At 45.0% G+C, this 23,503-nt stretch overlaps 1 protein-coding gene and 1 non-coding gene across 2 annotated transcripts in view; one reads left to right on the top strand and one right to left on the bottom strand.

Moving 5' to 3' along the window:
- Zyg11a (zyg-11 family member A, cell cycle regulator) overlaps positions 1-18,603 on the bottom strand; it is a 32,782-nt gene extending 14,179 nt beyond the window's left edge. Inside the window, exons 1-5 of the mRNA XM_041652049.1 lie at positions 18,495-18,603; positions 13,210-13,375; positions 7,425-8,176; positions 4,139-4,279; positions 2,416-2,592 (exon numbers count right to left, since the gene is read on the bottom strand). Coding sequence (XP_041507983.1) covers positions 2,416-2,592; positions 4,139-4,279; positions 7,425-8,176; positions 13,210-13,375; positions 18,495-18,584 — 1,326 coding nt within the window. The 5' untranslated portion in view covers positions 18,585-18,603. The remainder of the gene's footprint in view (positions 1-2,415; positions 2,593-4,138; positions 4,280-7,424; positions 8,177-13,209; positions 13,376-18,494) is intronic.
- On the top strand, positions 3,175-3,237 carry LOC121448947. Its single transcript, XR_005974417.1, has one exon. It is a non-coding gene; the product is annotated as a small nucleolar RNA Z39 (small nucleolar RNA).
- Positions 18,604-23,503: the final 4,900 nt, after the last annotated feature.

Here is a 23,503-nt window from a genome sequence, read left to right as displayed (position 1 = left end):
CTAAGAGCTATCATGTGTTCCAATTAGATTGAACACATTTATGCTGCTGAATAGCCACCATCGCAGTCAAGATTTCAGCAGAGTCATGTCACCTACCCACTCTTTTAGCACGTTTTTTTTGTTTTTGTTTTTTGAGACAGTGTTGGTTTTGGAGCCTGTCCTGGAACTAGCTCTAGACCAGGCTGGTCTCGAACTCACAGAGATCCGCCTGCCTCTGCCTCCCAAGTGCTGGGATTAAAGGCGTGCGCCACCACCGCCTGGCTAAATATTTATTTATTTATTTAGTATACACTATCCTTTCTGCATGTATGCCTGAAGGCCAGAAGAGGGCACCAGACCTCATTACAGATGGTTGTGAGCCACCATGTGGTTGTTGGGAATTGAACTCAGGACCTTTGGAAGAGCAGGCAATGCTCTTAACTGCTGAACCATCTCACCAGCCCCTCTTTTAGCATGTTTTGCTTGACTCATGTTGTTTAGGGTTACTGTGTTTCATGTACCAGTACCTCTGTCAGACTCCTTTAAACAAACACATCACATTTGAGTACCTATCCATCTGTTGTTAGTCACTCCACCTTTTGATGACTCCAAATTAGGACACTATGAACATTCACATTTAAATTCATTGTGTGTGTGTGTGTGTGTGTGTGTGTGTGAGAGAGAGAGAGAGAGAGAGAGAAGAGAGAGAGAAGAGAGAGAGAGATCTGTGTGTTTACTTGAATATCTTCCTTTATTCCTCTCTACTTCTTTTCCTTCCTTCCTCCCTCCCTTCCTCTCTCTCTCTCTTTCCTTCTTTCTGGCTTATGTTTCTAAGACAGTTTTACTAGATATCCCTGTCTGACTCCCTGCCTCTGCCTCTGAGTGCTGGGGTTAAAGGCGTGCGTGCAGCACCACCACCAGGCAGCTTTAGGAACTTAAACTCATGCCTACAGAGCAAGAACCTTTACCACTGAGCCATATCCCTAAGCCCTCAACTTTTATTTATTCATTTATTTATTTTGAGGGGCTGGGGACTAAAACTTACAACCCCATGCATGCCAGTTAAGTGTTCTGTCACTGAGCTGTATTCCCAGCCCAAGAACTCTTAAATTTGGGTGGTTTTATTTTCTGGTGCTGGAGCTAGAAACAAGGATGTTGGCCTCACCTAGGCTAGCAAGTCCTCTTTCACTGAGCTATGTCCCCAACCTTGAAGAAAAGCCTTTGCTTTTAGTAACCTAACCTATCTTTGATTAATGATGTAAAAAATATTTTCTCCTAAACATTTCATGACCTTAACTTTTATATTTAGATCTATGATTTCATTCACATAATTAAAAATATTTTATTACCTTCACTTAGAAAGGGAGAGAGTGTGTGTGCAGGTGCATGAGCGCACACACTTGTGCATCAGAAAGCAATTTACAGGAGGTGCGGTTTGTTTTGGTTTGTTTTTCCCCTTCCATCCTGAGTCTCAAGGATCAAACTCAGATCTTAAGGTTTGGCATGTTTACCTGCTAAGTGCTAACTTTTACTTTTGGCCACAACTCAATTTTCTTTTTTCCCTGGAATTTGTTTGTCTGAGAGGGGATCTCATGTAGCCCTGTCAGGCCTTTAACTCCATATGTAGTAGCAGAGAATTACCCGCTCTTCTGGTCCTACTGCCTCAACCCCAAGTGCTAGGATTATAGGTGAGTGCCATCACACCTGGCTGATAATGTTAGTGGATGGGCTTTTTTATTTTGCTTTGCATTGCTTGTTTTTTTTAAATATTATTTATTTATTTACTTATTTATTTATTTATTATGTATACAATACTCTGTCTGTGTGTTTGTCTGCAGGCCAGAAGAGGGCACCAGACCTCACTACAGATGGTTGTGAGCCACCATGTGGCCGCCAGGAACCGAACTCAGGACCTTTGGAAGAGCAGGCAATGCTCCCAACCACTGAGCCATCTCTCCAGCCCCTGTTTTTGTTTTTTGAGACAGCCCTACTTGTCCTGGAACTAGCCTCAAACTCAGGCTAGCCTCAAACTCAGAGATCCATCTGCTTCTGCTTCCTGAGTGCTGGGATTAAAGGCGCGCACCACCACCACCTAGCAAGTGGATGTTTCTTAGTAAATGGTTTTTTATTTATATATATTTGGAGACAGGGTTTCTCTGTGTAGCCATGGCAGGCCTGGAAATCACTCAGGTTGGCCTCAAACTCAGAGATCTGAGTACAATACCTCTGCCTCCGAGCACTAGGATTAAAGGTGTATACCACTACACTCAGCTTTCTGAGTAAATGCTTCATTGCATATTGATATTTCCTACTTTTCTCTATAACGTTGAGTACTATTTTATCTATAAAAGAACAGAAAACTGCAGTTCAGTAATATGTATTTTCCCTGCATCTGCTCAAAGGCTAAATATTAGTCAGCAATTTAATTCAAATTACCTGTTTGTAGAATGGAAAATTCTTCGTTGCTTCGAAGAGTAGACAGGTGACCTCTGACAACAGACGAACAGGCATTCCCTTAGCCAGGTTCTCCCGAATCAGGTTGAGGATACAAGCACTACCTGTGAACTGCACTGGCAGATCCTGTGGATGATTCCTCATTCCTATAGCAACAAGCTGAAGATAAATTTGTTTTAGAGGGACAAGACACCATTAAAAATTCTGGTGGCCGGGCAGTGGTAGCACATGCCTTAATCCCAGCACTCGGAAGGCAGAGGCAGTAAATCTCTGCATTTGAGGCCAGCCTGGTCTAAAGAGCGAGAGTTCCAGGACAAGCAAAGCTACACAGAGTAACCCACCCCCCACATTGTCTTCAGTCTATTTTGGTACAACTGTCCGCTTATTGGGTTAATAACAGACTTCCTATTCTTAGCATTTATTCTGTAGGACATTGAGGAACTGCTGCAATTGCTTCAAATCCAAATGAAGCCATTAACTAGCTAGTTAGCTCTGGATCTGAATCTCTTCATGTGTGCCACGAATTGTATGATCATTTCCCAAGCCATCATCCAAGGTACTGTGACAAGCACTATAAGAGACACAAACATCAGAAAGATTATACCGTTTGGGGGATATTTCCTGAGTGCTGGGATTAAAAGCATACGCCACTATCGCCCAGTTAAATTCTCTTTTTTAGATTTACTTTATGAGTGTTTTGCCTGTATGTATGTATGTAAAATTAAATTTTAAAAATGAGTTTTAAATGTGATGAAGCAAGTCAGTATGGATAAACTCAAGATAGTGTGAATGCTTTCTGATGTGTAAAAAAATAAAAATAAAACTGAGCTTATCATTTCCTAAGCCAAAGTTCAGCTATAATGTATCCCAAGCTGGCCTTGCCAAAGATAACCTTGAACTTCTGATCCTCAAATCTTTGCACCCCGAGTACTGGATTAACAAGTATGTATCACTATTCAAGGCAACAGTTCATTTCATTTTGTTCTGTTCTTGCTTTCTTTCAGAAAATATGACTTTAGGACAAGAAATCTAGCTCAGTTAATAGAACACTTGTCTAGCATAAACAAAGTACTGGGTTCAAAGCCCAGGATGGCATAAGCCAGGCGTGTAAACATGCCTGAAAACCTGGGACTCTTCTGCAGTCCTAGCACTTGGTCAGAAGAGAATCAGAAAATCCAGGCTGGAGCTGGGACTGTAGCGTAGTGCTACAGCACCTCCTACCACACGAGGTGTACTCAGTCACCCGCACTACATACACTGGACATCATGGCACATGCCTGTAATTCTAGCACCTGGAGGTAGATGTGGGAGGTTCAGTGATTCAAGATCATCTTCAGCAACATGAAGCTTAAGCCCAACCTGGGACATGTGAGACTCACAGAAGAAAAAGAATGAAAAAGATCAAGTATGAGAGTTTTAAGACAAAACAAATAAGTACATGCATAGGAAATGTCTAACTAAAGCAAAGTGAATTCAATTCCTACAAACTCCTAACTCCTGTTTTGTATTTTGAAAAGATAATACAATGCTACTATTATCTTCCTGCAGTGTTCAATAAAGTTTTTTCCATTTGTATTGAGACCTGGAACCCCCCCCCTGACCTGTCCTTAGCCTCCTCTAGAATGTTGGGGTTAAGGGTGCGCACCACCATGCCTGCTGGTAAACAGCTTTCAATGCCTAGGTAAGGTGAGACCTCCTGAGGTACCTTTAGAATGGCAGGCAGAATGGCGTGCAGTGAGAGCGTCTCTGTGAAGAGCATACAGAGCGTTTCCTTCATAAAACACGACCTGTTCCCATACCGGCTCAGGGCTTCACAGAGCTGATGCATGTTGGCTCCTCCAGCAACCTGAAAAATATGGAGTTACGGGAAGCTTCACCTCCTCACAAGCATCTGGGTGCCCACAGCTTCAGAGCCATAGTAGCTGTTTAGTCAAACACCCAGGTGTTTACAAAGTTGTTCCCATTTAGTCCTAATTCTAAGAGAATCTTGTGTTCCTCAACCTCCAATTTACAGATCTATCCTAGGAGCAAAATGTGCAGCTCGGTACCATAACAAAGCAAGCTGGTGATGGTGTCAGAGTCAGGCACTTCCTAAACTACAGTCCAGTTGTGCCTGGAATCCCAACACTCGGGAGGCAGAGGCAAGAGAATTCTCAAATCTGAGACCAGCACCCTATCTGAATCAAGAACTGGGGGGGTTAAGGACAAAACCCATAAACCCTTAATTGGCTGTGCTTTGGAGATTTGCCTTGGTGAAGCCCAGGGTACAGTTCTAGTGCAAACAGCAAACAAGCCACACAGAAGTGTGCAAAATTCCAACAATCAACAATCACAATGGAGGTCTATGGGAAGATTCACACAGGAGAAAACACCCAGTCAAAGCTGGAAGGCACAGAAAAAGGAGAGCACTCATCCTCATCCTTGGTGCTAACCCTATTTCTCATATGCCATAACTCTTCCTTGCTTTGCTATCCCAGGGTGATGAGTTGTTTTTTATTTTTTTATTTTATTTTTTTTTTTGGTTTTTCGAGACAGGGTTTCTCTGTGGCTTTGGAGCCTGTCCTGGAACTAGCTCTGTAGACCAGGCTGGTCTCAAACTCACAGAGATCCACCTGCCTCTGCCTCCCGATGTTTGTTTTTTATTATTGATTTTATTGAGTTATACATTTTTCTATTTTCTCCTCCCTTCCTCTCCCCTCCCCTTCTACCCTCTCCCATGGGCCCCATGTTCCCAATTTATTCAGGAAACCTTGTCTTTTTCTACTTCCCATGTAGATTAGATCCATGTATATCTCTCTGATGGTCCTCTTTGTTTTCCAGTTTCTCTGGGATTGTGAATTGTAGGCTGGTTTTATGTCTTAAAACAACTTATGAGTGAGTATATATTATATTTGTTTTTCTGGGTCTGGGTTACCTCACTCAATGTTTTTTAGATCCATCCATTTGCCTGCAAATATCAAGATGTCGTTTTTTTCTGCTGTGTAGTACTCCATTGTGTAAATGTACCACATTTTCCTTATCCATTCTTCAGTCGAGGGGCATTTAGGTTGTTTCCAAGTTCTGGCTATGACAAACATGAACACATGTCCTTGAGGTACAATTGAGTATCCTTTGGATATATATCCAAAAGTGGTATTACTGGATCTTAAGAAAGGTTGTTTCCTGACTTTCTGAGAAATCGCCACACTGACATCCAAAAGGGGCTGTATCAGTTTGCACTCCCACCAGCAATGGCGGAGTGTTCCCTTTACCCTACATCCTCTCCAGCATAACTTGGCATCAGTGTTTTCTATCTTGGCCATTCTTACAGGTGTAAGACGGAATATCAGAGTTGTTTTGATTTGCATTTCACTGATGACTAAGGATGGTGAACATTTCCTTAAATGTCTTTCAGTCATTTTAGATTCTTCTGTTGAGAGTTCTCTGTTTAGGTCTGTACTCCATTTTTTTTTCCATTGGATTATTTGTTCTTTTGATGACCAATTTCTGTGTTCTTTGTATATTTTGGACATCAGCCCTCTATCCGATGTGGGGATACTGAAGATCTTTTCCCATTCTGTAGGCTGTCGTTTTGTCTTGTTGACCGAGTCCTTTGCTTTTCAGTTTTAGGAGGTCCCATTTATTAATTATTTTTCTCAGTGTCTGTGCTTCTGGGATTATATTTTGAAAGTGGTCTCCTGTGGCAATACGTTTAAGTGTACTTCCCACTTTCTCTTCTTTGAGGTTCAGTGTGGCTGGCTTTATGTTGAGGTCTTTGATCCATTTGGACTTGAGTTTTGTGCATGATGATAGATATGGACCTATTTTCTCTCTTCTACATGTTGATATCCAGTTATGCCCACACCATTTGTTAAATATGCTTTCTTTTTTCCATTTTATATTTTTTGCTTCTTTGTCAAAAATCAGGTGTTCGAAGGTGTGTGGATTAATATCCGGGTCTTCAATTTGATTCCATTGGTCCTCCTGTCTGTTCTTATGCCAATACCAGGCTGTTTTCAGTACTCTAGCTCTGTAGTAGTTTGAAGTCAGGGATTGTGATGCCTCCAGAAGTTCCTTTATTGCACAGGACTGTTTGGCTACAGGATAATGCGTTTTAAACAACCCACTTCGTTAGCCTAAAGGTGACAGGTCTCCAGATTTTCTACTACACCCTCTCCTGTAGCTGTTCTCCAAAACACAAGGATTTAAGAAAAAAAAATACTAGGCATGATCAAGTTTTCAACATTCCTTGGTAGTAAGGAACAAGGAAACAAAAATTAAACAGAAGAGATACAACAAATAAGGATCTTACAAAATGAAAAGAAACTTAAAACATCCACCTGCCTCCCCCATTCCCTTCATCTTCCCAGCACTCAAACTGACAAGAAAGTGCTTCTGTTCTGTTGAGACAAGGTCTTACTGCACAGCCCAAACTGACTTGAAACTCACAATCCACCCGCCTCTGCCTCCTTAAGTGCTCTTTAAAAAATTATTTTTCAGGGATCTGGAGAGATGGCTCAGTAATTAAGGACACTAGCTGAGCCCAACAGTGGTGGCACACACCTTTAATCTCATCACTTAGGTGGCAGAGACAGGTGCATCTCTGTGAGCTGAAGGCTGGCCTGGTCTACACAGTGAATTCCAGAACAACCAGGGCCATGTTGAGAAACCCTGTCTCAAAACAAAAAACAAAAATAAAATAAAAACTATTAAGGACTCTATATATAAGCAAGCCAAACTAATATAGATTCTAATGTAAAAGAACATATAATGGGGGGCTGGAGAGATGGCTCAGTGGTTAGGAGCACTGGCTGCTCTTCCAGAGGTCCTGAGTTCAATTCCCAGCAACCACATGGTGGCTTACGGCCATCTGTGATGAGATCTGGCGCCCTCTTCTGGCATGTGGGCATACATGGAGACAGAATGTTGTATACATAATAAATAAACTCTTTAAAAAAAAAGAACATATAATGTTCTGAACAAACAAAACAAAAATGTATGTTAAAACAAACCTTCAAGCCTTGCTTTGTGATAAAGAAATTAGCATAACCAGCATTCGTGGACAAGAGTCCCACAAACCGCATGTCAGGCCGCCGCTGTAGAAAGGATCCCACAACTTCATCGGTGATGTCAAAGCCCCCAGAAATATCCAGGGATACTAGGTTGGGCAGGATGTTCTTCTGCTGTAATAGACGAAAAGCCAGGTCTGACCTGAGATGCTTGTGATTAGAAATATCAAGGTGAAGCAGGCATTTCAGCTGTCTGAGGACTGCAAGGATCTGTGGACTGGTCATGGTCAGACACTTCAGATAGTGCATGGTGAGAGATCTGAGTCGGTCCTTACAGGTGAGGAGTGTAGAGATATTAGTGACCAGAGTATTGGAGATGTCCAAGTTTTCCAGGTTTGGTAACTGAGAAACGCTCACTAGGTCTTCACTCCAAAAGGACATGTTGGCCACGCTTAAAGTGCGAATGCCAACGAACTGACCCAAGGCCAGTAGTCTTGAGTCTTGAGGGACACTAGCTGAGTCTAACAGAAGGCACTGAAGGTTTTCCTGGATCCAGGCACTGCTTTGGAGAGCGTGGATGATGTCTGGGGCTAGAAGCTCAGAGTCAACTGAGGTGGCATTCACTTGAACAAGCTTGTGATGGCAGAAAGCTCTTGTGAAGGCTGTTGCCGAAAGTTTAGCTCTCTGGATACTTATCTGCTTCAGATTCGTTTGCTTGCCTTGGAAAATGGCTGCTGTCCTGTCAGTCAACTTGCCTGTAAGAGAAGCAGAACCGCTTACAATGACAACCAAATCTCATGCCTTTCCTGGCCGTGATGCAGCAGTGAATAAGGACGCTACTAAAAATTCTGACCAAATTTACTGCTGCCTGCTCTGTGCCAGATGCTGTTCTTACCTCGTTCGTATTTTGCACTAACACTACAGGGGAATTATTGGTACTTACTGTCAGATAGATGAGGAAATGTAAGAATTTAATTTGCCTAAGGTCAATTTATGGAAGATTATACTTCGGAGCTCAGGCTAATCTATGCCAACCTTGTTCAAAGAAACAAAGCATAAAACCAAATAGGTAAACAAACAATAAGCAAGTAACCCCATTATAATCACTTTAGGGTAGGTGGGGGTTCAAGACAGAGTCTCACTATGTAGCTCTGGCTGTCCTAGAACTTACTCTGTAGACCAAGCTGGCCTCTGCCTCCCCAGTGCTAGGGTTAAAGGCATATGCCAATACACCTGGCTTGTTCTGTTATAATCACTCTAAATCAAAATCCAGGATGACTTAACAAGCCACTTACCTATCCCAGTTTTCTTTTTTTTAAAAAATTTTGATTGATTTATGTATATGAATGTTTTGCCCTCATGAGTCTATGGGCATCACATGTGTGCCTGGTTCCCACGGAGGTCAGAAGAGGGCATCCAATCCCCTGGAACTGATGTTACAGATGGTTGTGAGCCATATGGGTACTGGGAACAAAACCTGGATTCTGTAAGAGCAACTGTGCTCTTTGCTGCTGAGCCACCGCTACAACCCCAGAAGACTTTATTATCCTCATCTGTAAAACGAACAGCTTATACTAGACTCCACTTAGCAAAGATTTATAAAGCATGTATAAAGATTCCATGCTAAGCAATGGGCACATCAGACATCTATGGCCCAAGGAACTCAATCTTGGAGGGTTCACCAGTAGATAATTAAAATACTTGTACATGCCAGGCTGTGGTGACGCACGCTTTTAATCCCAGCACTTGGGAGGCAGACGCAGGTGGATCTCTGTGAGTTTGAGGCCAGCCTGGTCAACAAGGGCAAGTTCCAGGACAGGCTCCATAGCTACAGAGAAACCCTGTCTTGAAAAACCAAAAAAAAAAAAAAAAAAAAACAAAAAACTTAAAAACTTAAACTCACAGTAGGAAAATATGACTGATAAAACTGGAACAGGTGAGAGTGATGTGTTTTAGGGAAGGTTCTGTATGTGTATTTTATTTTTTTTATTTATTTTTTTTTTTTTTTTGGTTTTTCGAGACAGGGTTTCTCTGTGGTTTTGGAGCCTCTCCTGGAACTAGTTCTTGTAGACCAGGCTGGTCTCGAACTCACAGAGATCCGCCTGCCTCTGCCTCCCGAGTGCTGGGATTAAAGGCGTGCGCCACCACCGCCCGGCTCTGTATGTGTATTTTAGACAGGGACTCATTCTGTAGCCCAGCTATCACTCCTAGCTTATATTTATATTTTCAGAGAGATATAGCTGGGGACCACTGAGAAGGCGCAGTGGGTAAAGGTGCTTGCTGCAAAGCCTGATGACCCAAGTTTGATCCCCAGGACCCATGTGTGTTGGAAAGTGAGAGCAGACTGACATCCATACGTGTGACTTGGCTGCTCATGTGCATGAGCACACACAAACATACAAATTAAATAAAAAAACTTTTTGTTGTCTTTTTGTTTTGTTTTTTGAGACAGGGTTTCTTTGTGGCTTTGGAGCCTGTCCTGGAACTAGCTCTTGTAGACCAGGCTAGCCTTGAACTCACAGAGATCCACCTGCCTCTGCCTCCCAAGTGCTGGGATTAAAGGCGTGCGCCACCACCACCTGGCGCGACTGTCTTCTTTATAGCCTTCTACCATTACTCTGAGTGCTTAATGTCAGGTTAAATTGGTACATGTTTCTTTAAAAAAAAAAAAAGCCCCAGGTGGTGGTGGCGCAAGTCTTTAATCCCAGCACTCAGGAGGTAGTGGCAGGCGGATCTCTCAGTTTGAGAACAGCCTGGTCTACAGAGCGACAGCACGAGTTTCAGGACAGCCAAGGTACACAGAGAAACCACCACCACCCCTCAAAAAAGAAGAAATAGCCAGATGTGATAGTGAATACCTGTGATCCCAACATTTGAGAGATGGAGGAAGGAGGGATCAGGAGTTCAAGAGCATCTTCAGCTACAATATTTGATTTTGAGATCAGCCTAGAGGAAGATGTGTGAATCCCTGTCCAAAAAAAACAGACAAACAAACAAAAAACCCAACAAATTTTGGGACGGTAAATAACTAGAATGAACTCTACTGGAATGAGGTGGGGTCAAGAATGTCAACAAGGGGGCTGGAGAGATGGCTCAGTGGTTAAGAAACTAGCTACTCTTTCAGAAAACCCAAGCTCAATTCCCAGCATCCACATGGCAGCTCATAACTGTAACTCTAGTTCCATGGAACCCAACACCCACAGCAAAATACCAACACACACTAAGAAAAAAAGTCAAAACAATACTAAACATGCTCTGTATTTTGGAGCATTTCAGATTTTCAGATTATGGGTGTTCAACTGTATTCCCAAATCCAAAACATTCCAGGACCTAAGCACATGAAACAAGGCATATGCAACCCCCGCAGAACTCTCTAAAATACCCACATTCAGGTGGGGTGATGCAGGCTGTAGTCTCAACTACTCAAAAGGCTGAGGCAAGGGTTGCCTGCATGCTGGAGTTCAAAGGATGAGACCTTCATCTCAATAAATAAATAAATAAATAAATAAATAAATAAATCAAGGGCTGAAGAGATGGCTCTTGCTACTCTTGAAGCCTACCTAGGTTCAGTCCCCAGCACCAATATGGCAGCTTAAAACATCTATAACTCCACTTCCAGGTTCTAATGACTCTACTAGGCTTTCTTGAGCACCAAGCATACATGTGATGAACATATGTACTGTAGAAAAAACACTCATACATGTAAAAAAAAATCTTTTTTAAAAGAAATAGGTTTGTGTGGTGGTACATGCCTTGAGGCACAAGGATCTCCATGAGTTTGAGGCCAGCCTGAATTACATAGCACATTCTAGGCCAGCTAGGCTACACTGTAAGACTCTGTCTCAAGTAGAATAATCTTTTTAAAGTGCCAGTGAGATGTCTCAGTAGATAAAGGAGCTTGCTGCACACACACACACACACACACACACACACACACACAAATAAATGTAAAACCAAATGTTTAATTCTAAGAAAGCAAATCAAACATATCCTTGTATTCCTTCTCATTGTTCACTTCTTGTTGCTATTTTGATTTTTTACAGTTTATTTATCAGGTGGGGAGGGGGTGCACTGATGCCATGGTGCATGTGTGAAGTCAGAAGACAACTCACAGAACTTATTCTTTCCTTCCACCACGTAGGCCCCAGGGTTAGAACTTGGGCCATCAGACTTAGTGTTCAGTGCCCTTACACTAACTAAGCCTCCTTGCTGCTCTCTCCTTTGTTGCTGTTTTTTTTCACCCCAGACAGAATATCCTAGAGCCCCAACTGGCCTCAGACTCACTATCAGCTGAAGAGGACTGACATTCTGATCCTCCTGCCTCCTGTTCTCAAGTGCTGAATTTACGGGCATGTGCCATTGAGTCTGGCTCTGTGTGTGTGTGTGTGTGTCCTGAAACTCACTAGACATGTCTTCCACCACTGAGCTACATCTTCAGCCCCAAAGAAACTTTAAAAGCTCACACCCATAGTTCAGAGAATAATGGATGCGAATATAAAAGAATGTTGGAAGCCAGAAACAGATCAATGACAATGGCTTCATTTTCTTTACCTATTAGGCTAGCAGTAAGAATAGCTTACAAAATTAGATTATCCTGTAAAGATTGAGATAATCAAAGTAAAAACTATAAATAAAGGTATTTTTCAAATTATTAAGCACTGAGGTTCCTTACATTCCCCCAAATAATACAGGCTATTGTCACTGTTCTTAGATGCTCTCTAGAATTAGAGGTAACAAATACCATACTAAAGACACCATATACTTTGACTGTATGAGGAATCAAGCAGTGAAGCTGGAACTGAGTTAAACGCTTCCTCCCTTGCTGGCCAGGCCTTATACCAAAAGATGCTGTTAGGGGAAAACTGTCAAGTTTTACTCAGCTGTGGACTGTTTATACTAACTACCGAGGGGCCATGCAAGACTCGGCCACTGGGGCAATACTGGCAAGTCTGTCATAGGAAAAACCAGCTGCTCTTCAGTTGGATTTGAGGTCCATGCCACAAGAGGGAATTTATCTCTGGTACTGTAAACTTGGTCAAAAGCCTGCAGCCAGGGAGGTAGAAGCCTTCGCAGGGAAGGTACTGCTGTTGTTTTGTTGACTGGACGTAACATACCTGTGACACTACCTTCTAAACACTTTTATGTCACAGATCAGCACTGCTGTCAGCTTTGGCTGAAGAGGCTTATTACTGCTTGGCTGCTAAGAATGACTAGTTGTCGGAGCTCAGGAGATAGCTTAGGGGGTATGAGTACTTGCTGTGCAAACATGAAAACAGGAGTTCAAATCCCCAGCACTCAAGTGAGAGGTCCACCATGACCCAGAGCTGTGTGGATGTGGAGACAGGAGTGGCTAGGGCTTGCTGACTGTCAGCCTAGCTTCAGGCTTAGTAAGAGACTATGTATGTCTCATGGAGTTAAGTAAGAAAATGATAGAGCAGATCACCTGATGTCCTCTTAGCCTCTGCATGTGTACACACGGGCACCCATATACACACAGCACACACGAGCCTGTTGGAAGCTGAGCCCTAAATGGGTGTTCTCTACTGCACCCATCTCCATGAGGATATAAATGTAATTAATGGTTGTTGTGCACATGGTGGGTGGGGTGGGGGTGGGGATAAGGATATGGGGTTGTCTTCAATAGCGTAGCCACTGGTGAGGGGGGGGTCTGTGCTCCTGTAAATAACCCCTTGTCAACGGCTCTGTAAACTACCCTAACTAAACTCAGTGAGACACACACACAAAAGGTAAAGCACTTTAAGACCAAACTAAAGAGAATGTTTAGTACCTCGCCAAGTCATCCTCTCAAGGAACTGATCAGATATTTCTCGAGGGAGATGCCAATGCTCTGGGAGGCACAATGTTCCATCAGGTCTTGTAGAACACCATTGCTCTAATGTAGCAACCAAGACATCCAGGCAGATGCTGACCAAAGAGTAGGGTGATGCTTCCTCCTAAACAAGAAGACAAAAAAGAAAAAAAAATTGTTAGAAATGATCTGCAGCTGGGTAGTGGTGGCGGCACACGCCTTTAATCCCAGCACCCAGGAGGCAGAGGCAGTTGGATCTCTTGTAAGTTCGAGGCCAGCCTGGTCTACAGAGTGAGTTCCAGGACAGGACAGGCTCCAACGCTACAGAGAAATCTGTCTCAAAAAAAAAAAATCAAAGAGAAAAAGAAAGAAAGAAAGAAAGAAAGAGAGAAAGAAAGAAATGATCTGCAAACATTCAACATAAAGGGGGTCATTGCCAGCAAGATGGCTCAGCAGGTAAGGTGCTTGCTGCCAAGCCTGGTGATCTGAATTTGATCCTTGAGAAAAACCAACTTCCACAAGTAGTTCTTTGCTTTCCGTATACCACATACAGGACATATTAAATTAAACAACACAACAACCAGGTATGATACTGCACATCTTTAATCCTACGACTTGGGAGGCAAAGGCAGGTATATCTATGAGGTCAGGACCAGTCTGATCTTCACAGTGAGTTCAAGACCAACCAGGTATACATAGCAAGAGCCAGCCTCAAAAATAATAATAGTAAGTTATTATTACTTCTGGAACCAAATGCAAATGGAAGCACAGCTTACCAGAACCTATGAAATAATGCTAAGGCAGTTTTGAAAGTTCAGTTTTAGAACTCTGAGTGCTTAAATTAAGCAGTCAGAAAATGGGAGGTGAGATGGCTCAGCTGGTACAGACCCTTGCTCACAGGACTGAGGACCTGAGTTTGATCACCAGGATGTCCTCTGACCTCTGCGCCCCCACCTTCGCAGTACTCCCCCCAAATAAAGGGGCTGAAGAGATGGCTCACTGGTTAAGAGTGCTGACTGTTCTTCCAGGACTCGGGTTCAATTCCCAGCACCCACAAACAAACAAAAACTCAAGAAGAGGTGGGTGGGTGGTTGTGGCTCATGCCTTTAATCCCAGCACTAGGGAGGCAGAAGTGGAGGATCTCAGAGAGTTCAAGGCCAGCCTGGTCTACAAAGCGAGTTCCAGGACAGCCAAGGGCTGTTACACAGAGAAACCTTGTCTCAAAAAACAAACAAACAAATAAATAAATGAAATTTTAAAAAAAGAAAAAAAAAACAAAACTTACTCATGGCAATCTTTGTCTCCTAAGGGTGTGTGTGTGTGTGTGTGTGTGTGTGTGACATTTTCAAAACACACTCTTGATCCCAGTAACCCAGAGGCTGGAGGATCAGGAATTCACTTCCAGGTTCAGATTCAGCTATTCTTGTGCTACAATTCCCTCTGAGTTCAAACAGTCTACCTTGGAGGAGGTTTCTTAACAAATCTTGGTAACAATCAACTGCCAAGTCTCTGGAAGTTCCTGCAATTTACAGGACCCAAAATACATGCCACACACAGAGGTGACAGCAGATCCCTAGTAGCTGTAATGATTCCAGCCACAATAAGGCTGATACTTCTGGGTTCTAGGGGCCAAGCATGTGCAGACAAGCCCTCAGGCAGAAGTGCCTAAAGGCGCATGCTCCCTCCCCCGCCTCCCCCTCTCTCAGAACTGACTTCCCCAGGCCTGTACACGCCCCCTCTATTAAACTCCTAAACAGGTTTGTTGTGTTTCCTTCTCACTTGTACCAGGTAATTTCAGTACCACATAAAAGTCAGACAAAGCTTATAACCCCAGTGCTAGAGGATAAAGAGAAACAGATTCTGGTTGTAAAGATACAACCCACAACTAATGAAACAAAAAAAGGTTCTCCAGGAAAAAAATTAATGTTATTATTAACCAGAAAAAAATTTACAGGTACCATATACATTAAAAAAATGATTGATGCCAGGTGGTGGTGGCACACACCTTTAATCCCAGAGGCAGGCAGATCTCTGTGAGTTTGAGGCCAATCTGGTCTACAGAGAAACCCTGTCACACAAAAAAAAAGTTTTTAAAAAAGATAATTTAGCCGGGTGATGGTGGTGCACGTCTTTAATCCAACACTCGGAGGCAGAGGCAGGTGGATCTCTGTGTGTTCGAGCTAGGTCTAGGACAGGCTCCAAAGCTACAGAGAAACCCTGTCTCGAAAACAAACAACAAAAAAAGATAATGTAAAACTAGAAGATTTCATTCCAATAAATTTGATAAATAGAGAAAAAAAAATCCTGGATATCTGTTACCAAAGCCAGCAATCTATTTAAGCCCTGGGAATGCTGTCTTCCTTTTTTGTTTGTTTTTGTTTTGCTTTTGTTGCTGTTTTTTTTTTTAAGATTTATTTTTTATGTATACAGTGTTCTGCCTATATGTCTACCTACAGGCCAGAAGATCTCATTACAGATGGTTATGAGCCACCATGTAGTTGCTGGGAATTGAACTCAGGACCTCTGGAAGAGCAGTCAGTGTTCTTAACCACTGAGCCATCACTCCGGGTCCTTATTTTGTTTTTTGAGACAGGGTTAATCTGTACAGCCCTGGTTGTCCTGGAACTGACTCTGTAGACCAGGCTGGCCTCTGCCTCCTAAATGCTGGGATTAAAGGCGTTAACCACTGCCCTGAATTAACCCTTTTATAAATATGGAGGTATACAAGGAGCTCTATAACACCCAAAGAAATAGATATGAAGATGAGTTAAAACCTTCGAGGGAGGAGGAGAATGATCAGTTGGTAAAATGCCTGCCTGGCAGGCACAAAGATGAAGCATTCAACCCCCAAATACAAGCAAAAAGAAGTTGAGTCCAGTGTCACTAGCTTGTAACTGTAACGTCGAGTGCTGAGACAGACACACACCACACTCTCTCTCCAAGCACGAAGTTATGACACAAACCAGTAATTCTAGCAATTGTATGAGACAGGAGGATTGTTGAGAATGCAAGGCCAGCATGAGTTACTTAGTGGGTTCCAGATAAGCCTGATCTAGGGTAGGACCTTATTTCCAAAAAAATAAATAAATAAAATAAAAAAGGGCTAAGGAGATGGCTCAGAGGTTAAAAGGGCACACAGGGCCACAGTTCAGTTTCCAGCACCTATATCTGCCTTCAACTCTAGATTCAGAGAATGGACCATATTCTTCTGGACCCACAGGTGCTGGGAACCCCACCCACGTCCTCTCAACTGCTGAGCCACCAGACCAGTCTCATTCCCATACTTCAAAATAAAGTAGGGGCCCAGAAAGATGGGCCAGCAGACAAAGGAGCCTGTTCACATGAGCTCAGTCCCTCAGCTCCACGTAGTGCAAGGAGAGAATACATTACCAACAACTCTGATCTGTACACACATGCAAAAGCCACAAAACAAAACAAACCCTAGACAAAATGACTAACTTTTGAAGGGCAAGAGAATATAAAATTGCTATACAAAAATCAATTTTATGTATTTGCAAATACAACCCAATTTTACATGAACCTTTAAAACAAGATTGAGCTAAAGGCTTTTAAATCCAAGGAGGGGCTGAGGAGACCCACTGGGTGGGGGTCTGACGAGGCAGAGGCACGAGAATTTCGGGAGTTCAAGGGGAAAAAATTAAAAGGGGCTGGCCATATTATCAGGCAACTGTAATCCCAGTGCTCAAGAGACTGAGGGAGAGCTAAGTTTGAGGCCAGTCTGGGCTATACTGGGAGATCCTATCTCTTTCTTACACACAGTTTTCGAGAACTGGGGTTAACCGGAGTCAGCACAATTTTCATTCCCCAGGTGGTACTCAGCATCCAAGGTCAGCATACTCCAGGTCAAGTTCCTGTGTAGACCCATCCAACCTGGGGTTTCCAATTTCCTCCTTCTCCACAGGGTTAATGGAGTGGGTAGGTGAGCAGCTGAGGAGAGGGGCTGGGGGCACTGAGAAGAGGGACTGAGGGCGCTGAGGAGATGGGCTGGGGTCGCTAAGGACGAGCTGAGAAGAGGGGCTGGGGCATCTGAAGAGAGGGGCTGGGGGCTCTGAGGAGAGGGGCTTGGGGCTCTGAGGAGAGGGGCTGGGGGTTGAGGGAAAAGGCTGAGGAGAGGGGCTGAAGAGGTGCCGAGGGCTCTGAAGGGAGGGGCTGAGGATGGAGTGCTGAAATGAAGGGCTGAAGAGGCTGAAGAGGCTGAAGAGGGGGCTGAAGGCAAAGGCTCAGAAGAGGGGCTGGGAGAGCTGAGAAAAGGGCTGGGGGGCTGAGGAGGAGGCTAAGGAGGACTGAAGGGACTGGTTGGGTGGGCTCTGAAGAGACTCACTGGGGGGGGTCTGAGGGGAGCAGGCTGAGGAGACTCACTGGATGGGGGTCTGACGGGACAGGCTCTGAGGAGACCCACTGGATGGGGGTCTGAGGGGAGCAGGCTCTGAGGAGACCCACTGGATGGGGTCTGAGGGGAGCAGGCTGAGGAAACCCACTGGATGGGGGTCTGAGGGGAGCAAGCTCTGAGGAGACCCACTGGATGGGGGTCTGAGGGGAAAGGCTCTGAGGAGACCCACTGGATGGGGGTCTGAGGGGAGCAAGCTCTGAGGAGACCCACTGGATGGGGGTCTGAGGGGAGCAGGCTCTGAGGAGACCCACTGGATGGGGGTGTGAGGGGAGCAAGCTCTGAGGAGACCCACTGGATGGGGGTCTGAGGGGAGCAGGCTCTGAGGAGACCCACTGGATGGGGGTCTGAGGGGAGGAGGCTCTGAGGAGAACCACTGGATGGGGGTGTGAGGGGAGCAAGCTCTGAGGAGACCCACTGGGTCGGGGTCTGAGGGGAGCAGGCTGAGGAGACCCACTGGGTGGGTGTCTGAGGGGAGCAGGCTGAGGAGAACCACTAGGTGGGAGTCTGAGGGGAACAGGCTGAGGAGAACCACTGGGTGGGGGTCTGAGGGGAGCAGGCTGAGGAGAACCACTGGGTGGGGGTCTGAGGGTAGCGGGCCGGCGCGCAGCGGGCACTCAGTATGGAAGGGGATTGAACTCCGGCGCCTCCCTCAGCAGCGCCCAGGACAGGGAGCACGCGGGGGCGGGACGCGGCGTCCACGGGGTCCGGGGTAGGGGGGCCTACTCACGAACCCCAGGAAGCCGTCACGACCAACTCGCGGGACGCGGGGAGGAGGCCGCCCCGCAGCAGCCCTGGGGCGCGCCACACGACGGACGGGCGCTAGCCCGGGGACCCGAACGGCGGCCACACTCACCTGCACCACGGAGCGGTCCCGCGCGTCATCCAGGGCGTCGGGCAGGACGAGGGCCTGCGGCCACAGCACCCGGTGCAGGAAATAGACCATGGCTCCCCCGCTCGCGCGAGCCCGCTCGGCAGCGTCACGCCACGGCGCACTCGCGGAGGGCGCAGCGCTGGGCGCAGGGCGTTTGAACCGCAGGCTCGTCCGCCGCGCACTCGCCCGCCGCGACCCCGCCCCCGGCCGCACGGCCAACGGTCCTCGCTCGCCGAGCGCAGCCGCGGAGGCCGACAGTCCTCGGAACGGGCTGCCGAGATCGTTCCCACAGTCGCACTCAGGGTTGGATTGGATTTATTTTTTTCTCAAGACAGGGTTTCCACGGGTGTGTGGTCCCGGCTGTCCTTGAACTCACTCTCTTGGCGGGCTAGCCTTGGATTTAGCCACCCGCCTACCTTCGTCCCCGCGGGCTGAGGTGACCCCGCGGGCTGAGGTGACAGGAGTGTGCCGCCACCGCCCCTTGAAGTTTGTTTGTTTGGTTTGGTTTGGTTTTTGTTTTTTGTTTTTTTTTTTCTGTTAGAAACGGAACCTAGAGCATTACGCGTAGTGCTCTGGAATACTACCATATCCCAGGTTTTTAAATGCTTTAACAAATTTAAACAAATTTTCAAAGGTCTTGCCCCTAGAAGTATGACACCAGTCACACTTGGACTCTTAGATGTAAACTATACAAAATATTTTTAGGGGCTGGTTCAGCGAGTAAAAGAAGGTACACCTGAGTACCATCTCCGGAACCCACACAAAGGTGAAAGGGGACAACAGACTTCATACAGCATGCAGAGTTCGCCTGCCTGCACACATGACACGCACGTACAACAACATTTCAAAAACAAAACACAGTACAGACCCTTTTGCTTGTTTTTTTTTTTTATTGTTCTTTCCTCTGCTCCCCTCCCTCCCCTTCTACCCTCTCCTGTGATCTCCACACTCCCAATTTACTCAGGAGGTCTTGCTTTTTTTCCCTCTTTCTATGTAGATCCATGTAGGGTCCTCTTTGTTGTCTAGGTCAGCACAGACCTTTTTAACAGCGTCAGGGAAGGGGAGTCAGGAGGGTCAGCAGTTCAAGGTCATCCAAAAAATAGTTTGAAACTAGCCTCTACTACATTAAGACCATCTTATTTCATTTAATGTATATATATTGTCGAGATCCAGGCCAAGGCAAGAGAGAGAGGGAGGGAGGGAGGCAGGGAGGGAGAGGGAGAGGGAGAGGAGAGAGAGAGAGAGAGAGAGAGAGAGAGAGAGAAGCTAAAATCCCTAGTCTCTAAAACTTAATTTCCTCAAAAGTAAAATCTGGTGCTCCGGTGATAATTCTCCCAAGGTTGCATAAGATAACGTAAGGAAAATACCACCCAAAGTCCCCATCTAGATAAAGGAATTTAAATGTTAAAATTAGTTTTCAAGAGCAAATGACCAGGAAATACTTGTCTCTCACAGGCTCTTTTCTTTTTCAGCCACCCTGGAACTTGCTTTGTAGTTGAAGGTGACCTTGAACTGATTCTCCTACTTCCACCTCCCTGGGTGCTAGGTGAGCCCCAAAAGCCAACCACAAACAGTCTTTAATCGTTTTTTACTAAAAACAAAACAAGGAAGGAAATTCGGTACCACGCTTGAGGTCCTCCTTTCATCCCAAGGAAGTGAAGACCCCAGAGAGTCTAAAGGTGAGGCTGGCTGGGAGGTCCCCAGTCTCTGTAGGAGAAGCTGCAGAATCAACACTAATTCCAGGCCAGCCTAGTCTACTTAGGGAATTCAGCCAAGAGCCCGTAACTAGGTCCCGCCTCAACCTACACAATCACCTGCCACTCCAACACTCGTCTCTCCTCCCATTTTTGGTAACACTGCCAATAAAATAGGTAGAACTGAGGATTTACGTGGGGACATTCTAGACTAGAAGGTAAAAGTCTCTTAATTCTGCAAGTGACTTCTAAAAAACAGAAGGTACTACAGATGTTCCTTCTAGGCCTGGACTAGTTCCCCACCTCTGCCCCAACAGCTTTCCAACCCCTAGGGATTTTTACAGCTCTCTGATTGTCAAAAGGGCTCTTGGCTACAGGGGCCCTCAATTTACCTTCACTGCTAGCTGAGGTGTAGGGAAATGGCTGCTAGGTTTCAGTCACTCATCACACTGAAAGAGCAGAAACTGCAAAGAAAGCCAGCCTACAAAACACAATCCCAGAGAATTTAGACAACAATGCAGACACTAAGAAAGACTTACATAGATATAATCTACATGGGAAGTAGAAAAAGGACAAGATCTGAATAAATTGGGAGCATGGGGACCTTGGGGGAAGATTGAAGGCGGGGAGGGGAGCAGAAAAAAATGTAGAGCTCAATAAAAATCAATTAAAAAAAAGAATAGTGTATACTTAGATTTAAGAATTCCATTGTAAACCAGGCGGTTGGGGCACAGGCCTTTAATCCCAGCACTCAGGAAGCAGAGGCAGGCGGATCTCTGTGAGTTCGAGGCCAACCTGGTCTATAAGAGCTAATTCCAGGACAGGCTCCAAAACTACAGAGAAACCGTGTCTCGAAAATAAAAAAAAAAAAAAATTCATTATAAAGAGAGACTATGAGTTAGTGTAAATAAATATACAAGTAGACTGGCCTGTAGGGTACAGAGGTCCTTGCACTCACAGATACGCACTAGGGAAACCAGGAATGTTGAACACGCAGGGTCATCTATTCAAAGGAAGAGATATATAACCTGTTTTCTGACCAGAAGGCTGGGAACCTCTGTGCTATCTGTAGGGCCAGGCCACATCTGGCTCCCCCAGGCTCCCACATACCAGGGCCAGAAATGGTTAATAGCCTGGGTGACCTCTGCACATGACTGTTAAGAGCACTAGGCCTTACCCTAGGCCCTTAAGATAGCACATATATGTAGCCTATCTATAGAACCATCTTCATGCAAGAAGTGACAAGTACTTTGAAAAGATTTTTTTTTTTTGTTTGCTTTTCGAGACAGGGTTTCTCTGTGGTGAAAAGAATTTTGATGTAATCAAGCCTTAAGCTTTATTGTGGACATGGGCTTGTGTTATACCAGGAAACTTTCCCCCAAAATGTATTTAAATATGCTTAATATAAACCACCAGTGTCAGAAAAAAAAAAAAAAAGAACAGAACTGAGCATCAGAAGAGCCAAGGGAAGGAGTTTTTTTGCTGGGGATGGCAGCATACACCTTTAATCCCCGCATTTAAGAAGGAGGCAGAAGCAGGTTGATCCCTAAGTTCTGGGCTACCTAGGGGCCACATAGTGATACCTGTTTTAACTCTCTCTCTCTCTCTCTCTCTCTCTCTCTCTCTCTCAAAAAGGTAACAATCTAAAATCTCTTTTTGTTTCTGTTCTTGTTTATTTGTTTGTTTGTTTGTTTGTTTTTTTGAGACAGGATCTCTCTATGTAGCCCCGGCTCTGCTGGAACTCACTATGTAGACCAGGCTGGTCTTGAACTCACCTAGACCAGCGCCAGTATGCCCATCTCACAAAGAGTTCTAAATATTTATTTATTATATTTTATGTGTATGTGTGTGCCCGACCATGATCCACTAAGTTGGGATTTTAGAGAGCAACCTGGGTTAGTTTTTTAAGGTCCTTTTATGAGGGAAAAAACCTACAAGGTCAATAGAAAATAGCTGCAAAAAGGACAAGATAATTGGCAGTTATCAAAAATAAAATGAGAAAATAAGAATATCCATCATGTCATTAAGGAGTCACATCACAGAGTTGGTGGGTGCAAGTATTGATCGAAGTACCCCTGGAAACATTCTGCAGGGCAAGGGCAGGCCAGGGGGAGTCATACATCATGGGGTCACAGGTTCCTAACTAGAAGTAGAAACCTATCCTTGTAGGGTGCGGGGACTTAACCACCATGTGGCTCGTGTATTGAAGAAAAGCCAACATGGCTCCTGCTCTGGTTTCCCAGCAACATGTGCATATAGGAATCCTTAAGGGTCAGAAATGTGTGAGATCCCCTGGAACTGCAGCGGTTCTGAACCATCTGGACACAGTGTGATGAGTGACTGAACCAGCCGCATAGGAACCAAACCCAGATCCTCTGCGAGAGCATTCAGTGCTTTTAATCACTGAGCCATCTCTCCAGCCCCTATGAGACCGTATTCATTTTCGTACTAGGAAGGGAAAGGCATGCATGTTTGTGCAGCGCTAAGAGGTAAACGGGAAGGCTCTTGGTCTGAACACCAGATCTCAAGTGGCGTTGTGAGCCGAAACTGCGTCTACAGAGACGGAGGGGCTGATTAGAATTCCCTGCAGTCAGGAGCCCAGAACGTTGCAGGCCCACAGGCTAATTACCTTATCTTGTGCTAGCCTGAGCCCTCTGCAGCAGCCATTCCTTGCTCAGCTCACTTGTGTCTGAAGTAGCATCTATGACTAATAGACAGAAACCTTTCGGAATCTGTTAACAGATCACTGGCTTCATCCAAGCCAGAAGCTAAGGATGGCATCAGATAGCATCTCGGGCCTGTAGCACAGCTTCTCCTCTCTGGCTGCAACTGCTTCTCTGGTGTACACTAGTTAGGGTTGCTATCACTGTGATAAACATCATAACCAAAGCAACTTGGGAAGGAAAGGGCTTATTTGGCTTACACTTCCACATGTGTCTCACCATCTAAGGAAGTCAGGACAGGAAGGCCACAGGGCAGGAACCTGGAGGACTGCTGTTGACTAGCCTGCCCAACCTGCTTGCTTGCTTTTTTTCTTTTTCCTTTTTTTTTTTTTTTTTTTTTTTTTTAGTTTTTCAAGACAGGGTTTCTCTGTGTAACAGTCTTGGCTGTCCTGGAACTCTCTTTAGATCAGGCTGGCCTTGAACTCACAGAGGGCGTGTGCCACCACCACCCAGCTTTTTTGGGGGGCGGGGGCAACCTGCTTTCTTATAGACTCCAGGACCACCAGTCCTGGAATGGCACCACCCACAATAGGGTGGGTGCTCCCACATTGATCACTAAGAAAATGCCCTGAAG

The sequence above is a fragment of the Microtus oregoni genome, unplaced genomic scaffold, assembly GCF_018167655.1.
Source record: "Microtus oregoni isolate MIOR12 unplaced genomic scaffold, Mior012 000005F_ref0000423, whole genome shotgun sequence".
NCBI classification, from domain to species: Eukaryota; Metazoa; Chordata; class Mammalia; order Rodentia; family Cricetidae; genus Microtus; species Microtus oregoni.
The sequence above is the reverse complement of the archived record's forward strand: the minus strand, read 5'-3'. Positions and strand labels throughout refer to the sequence as shown.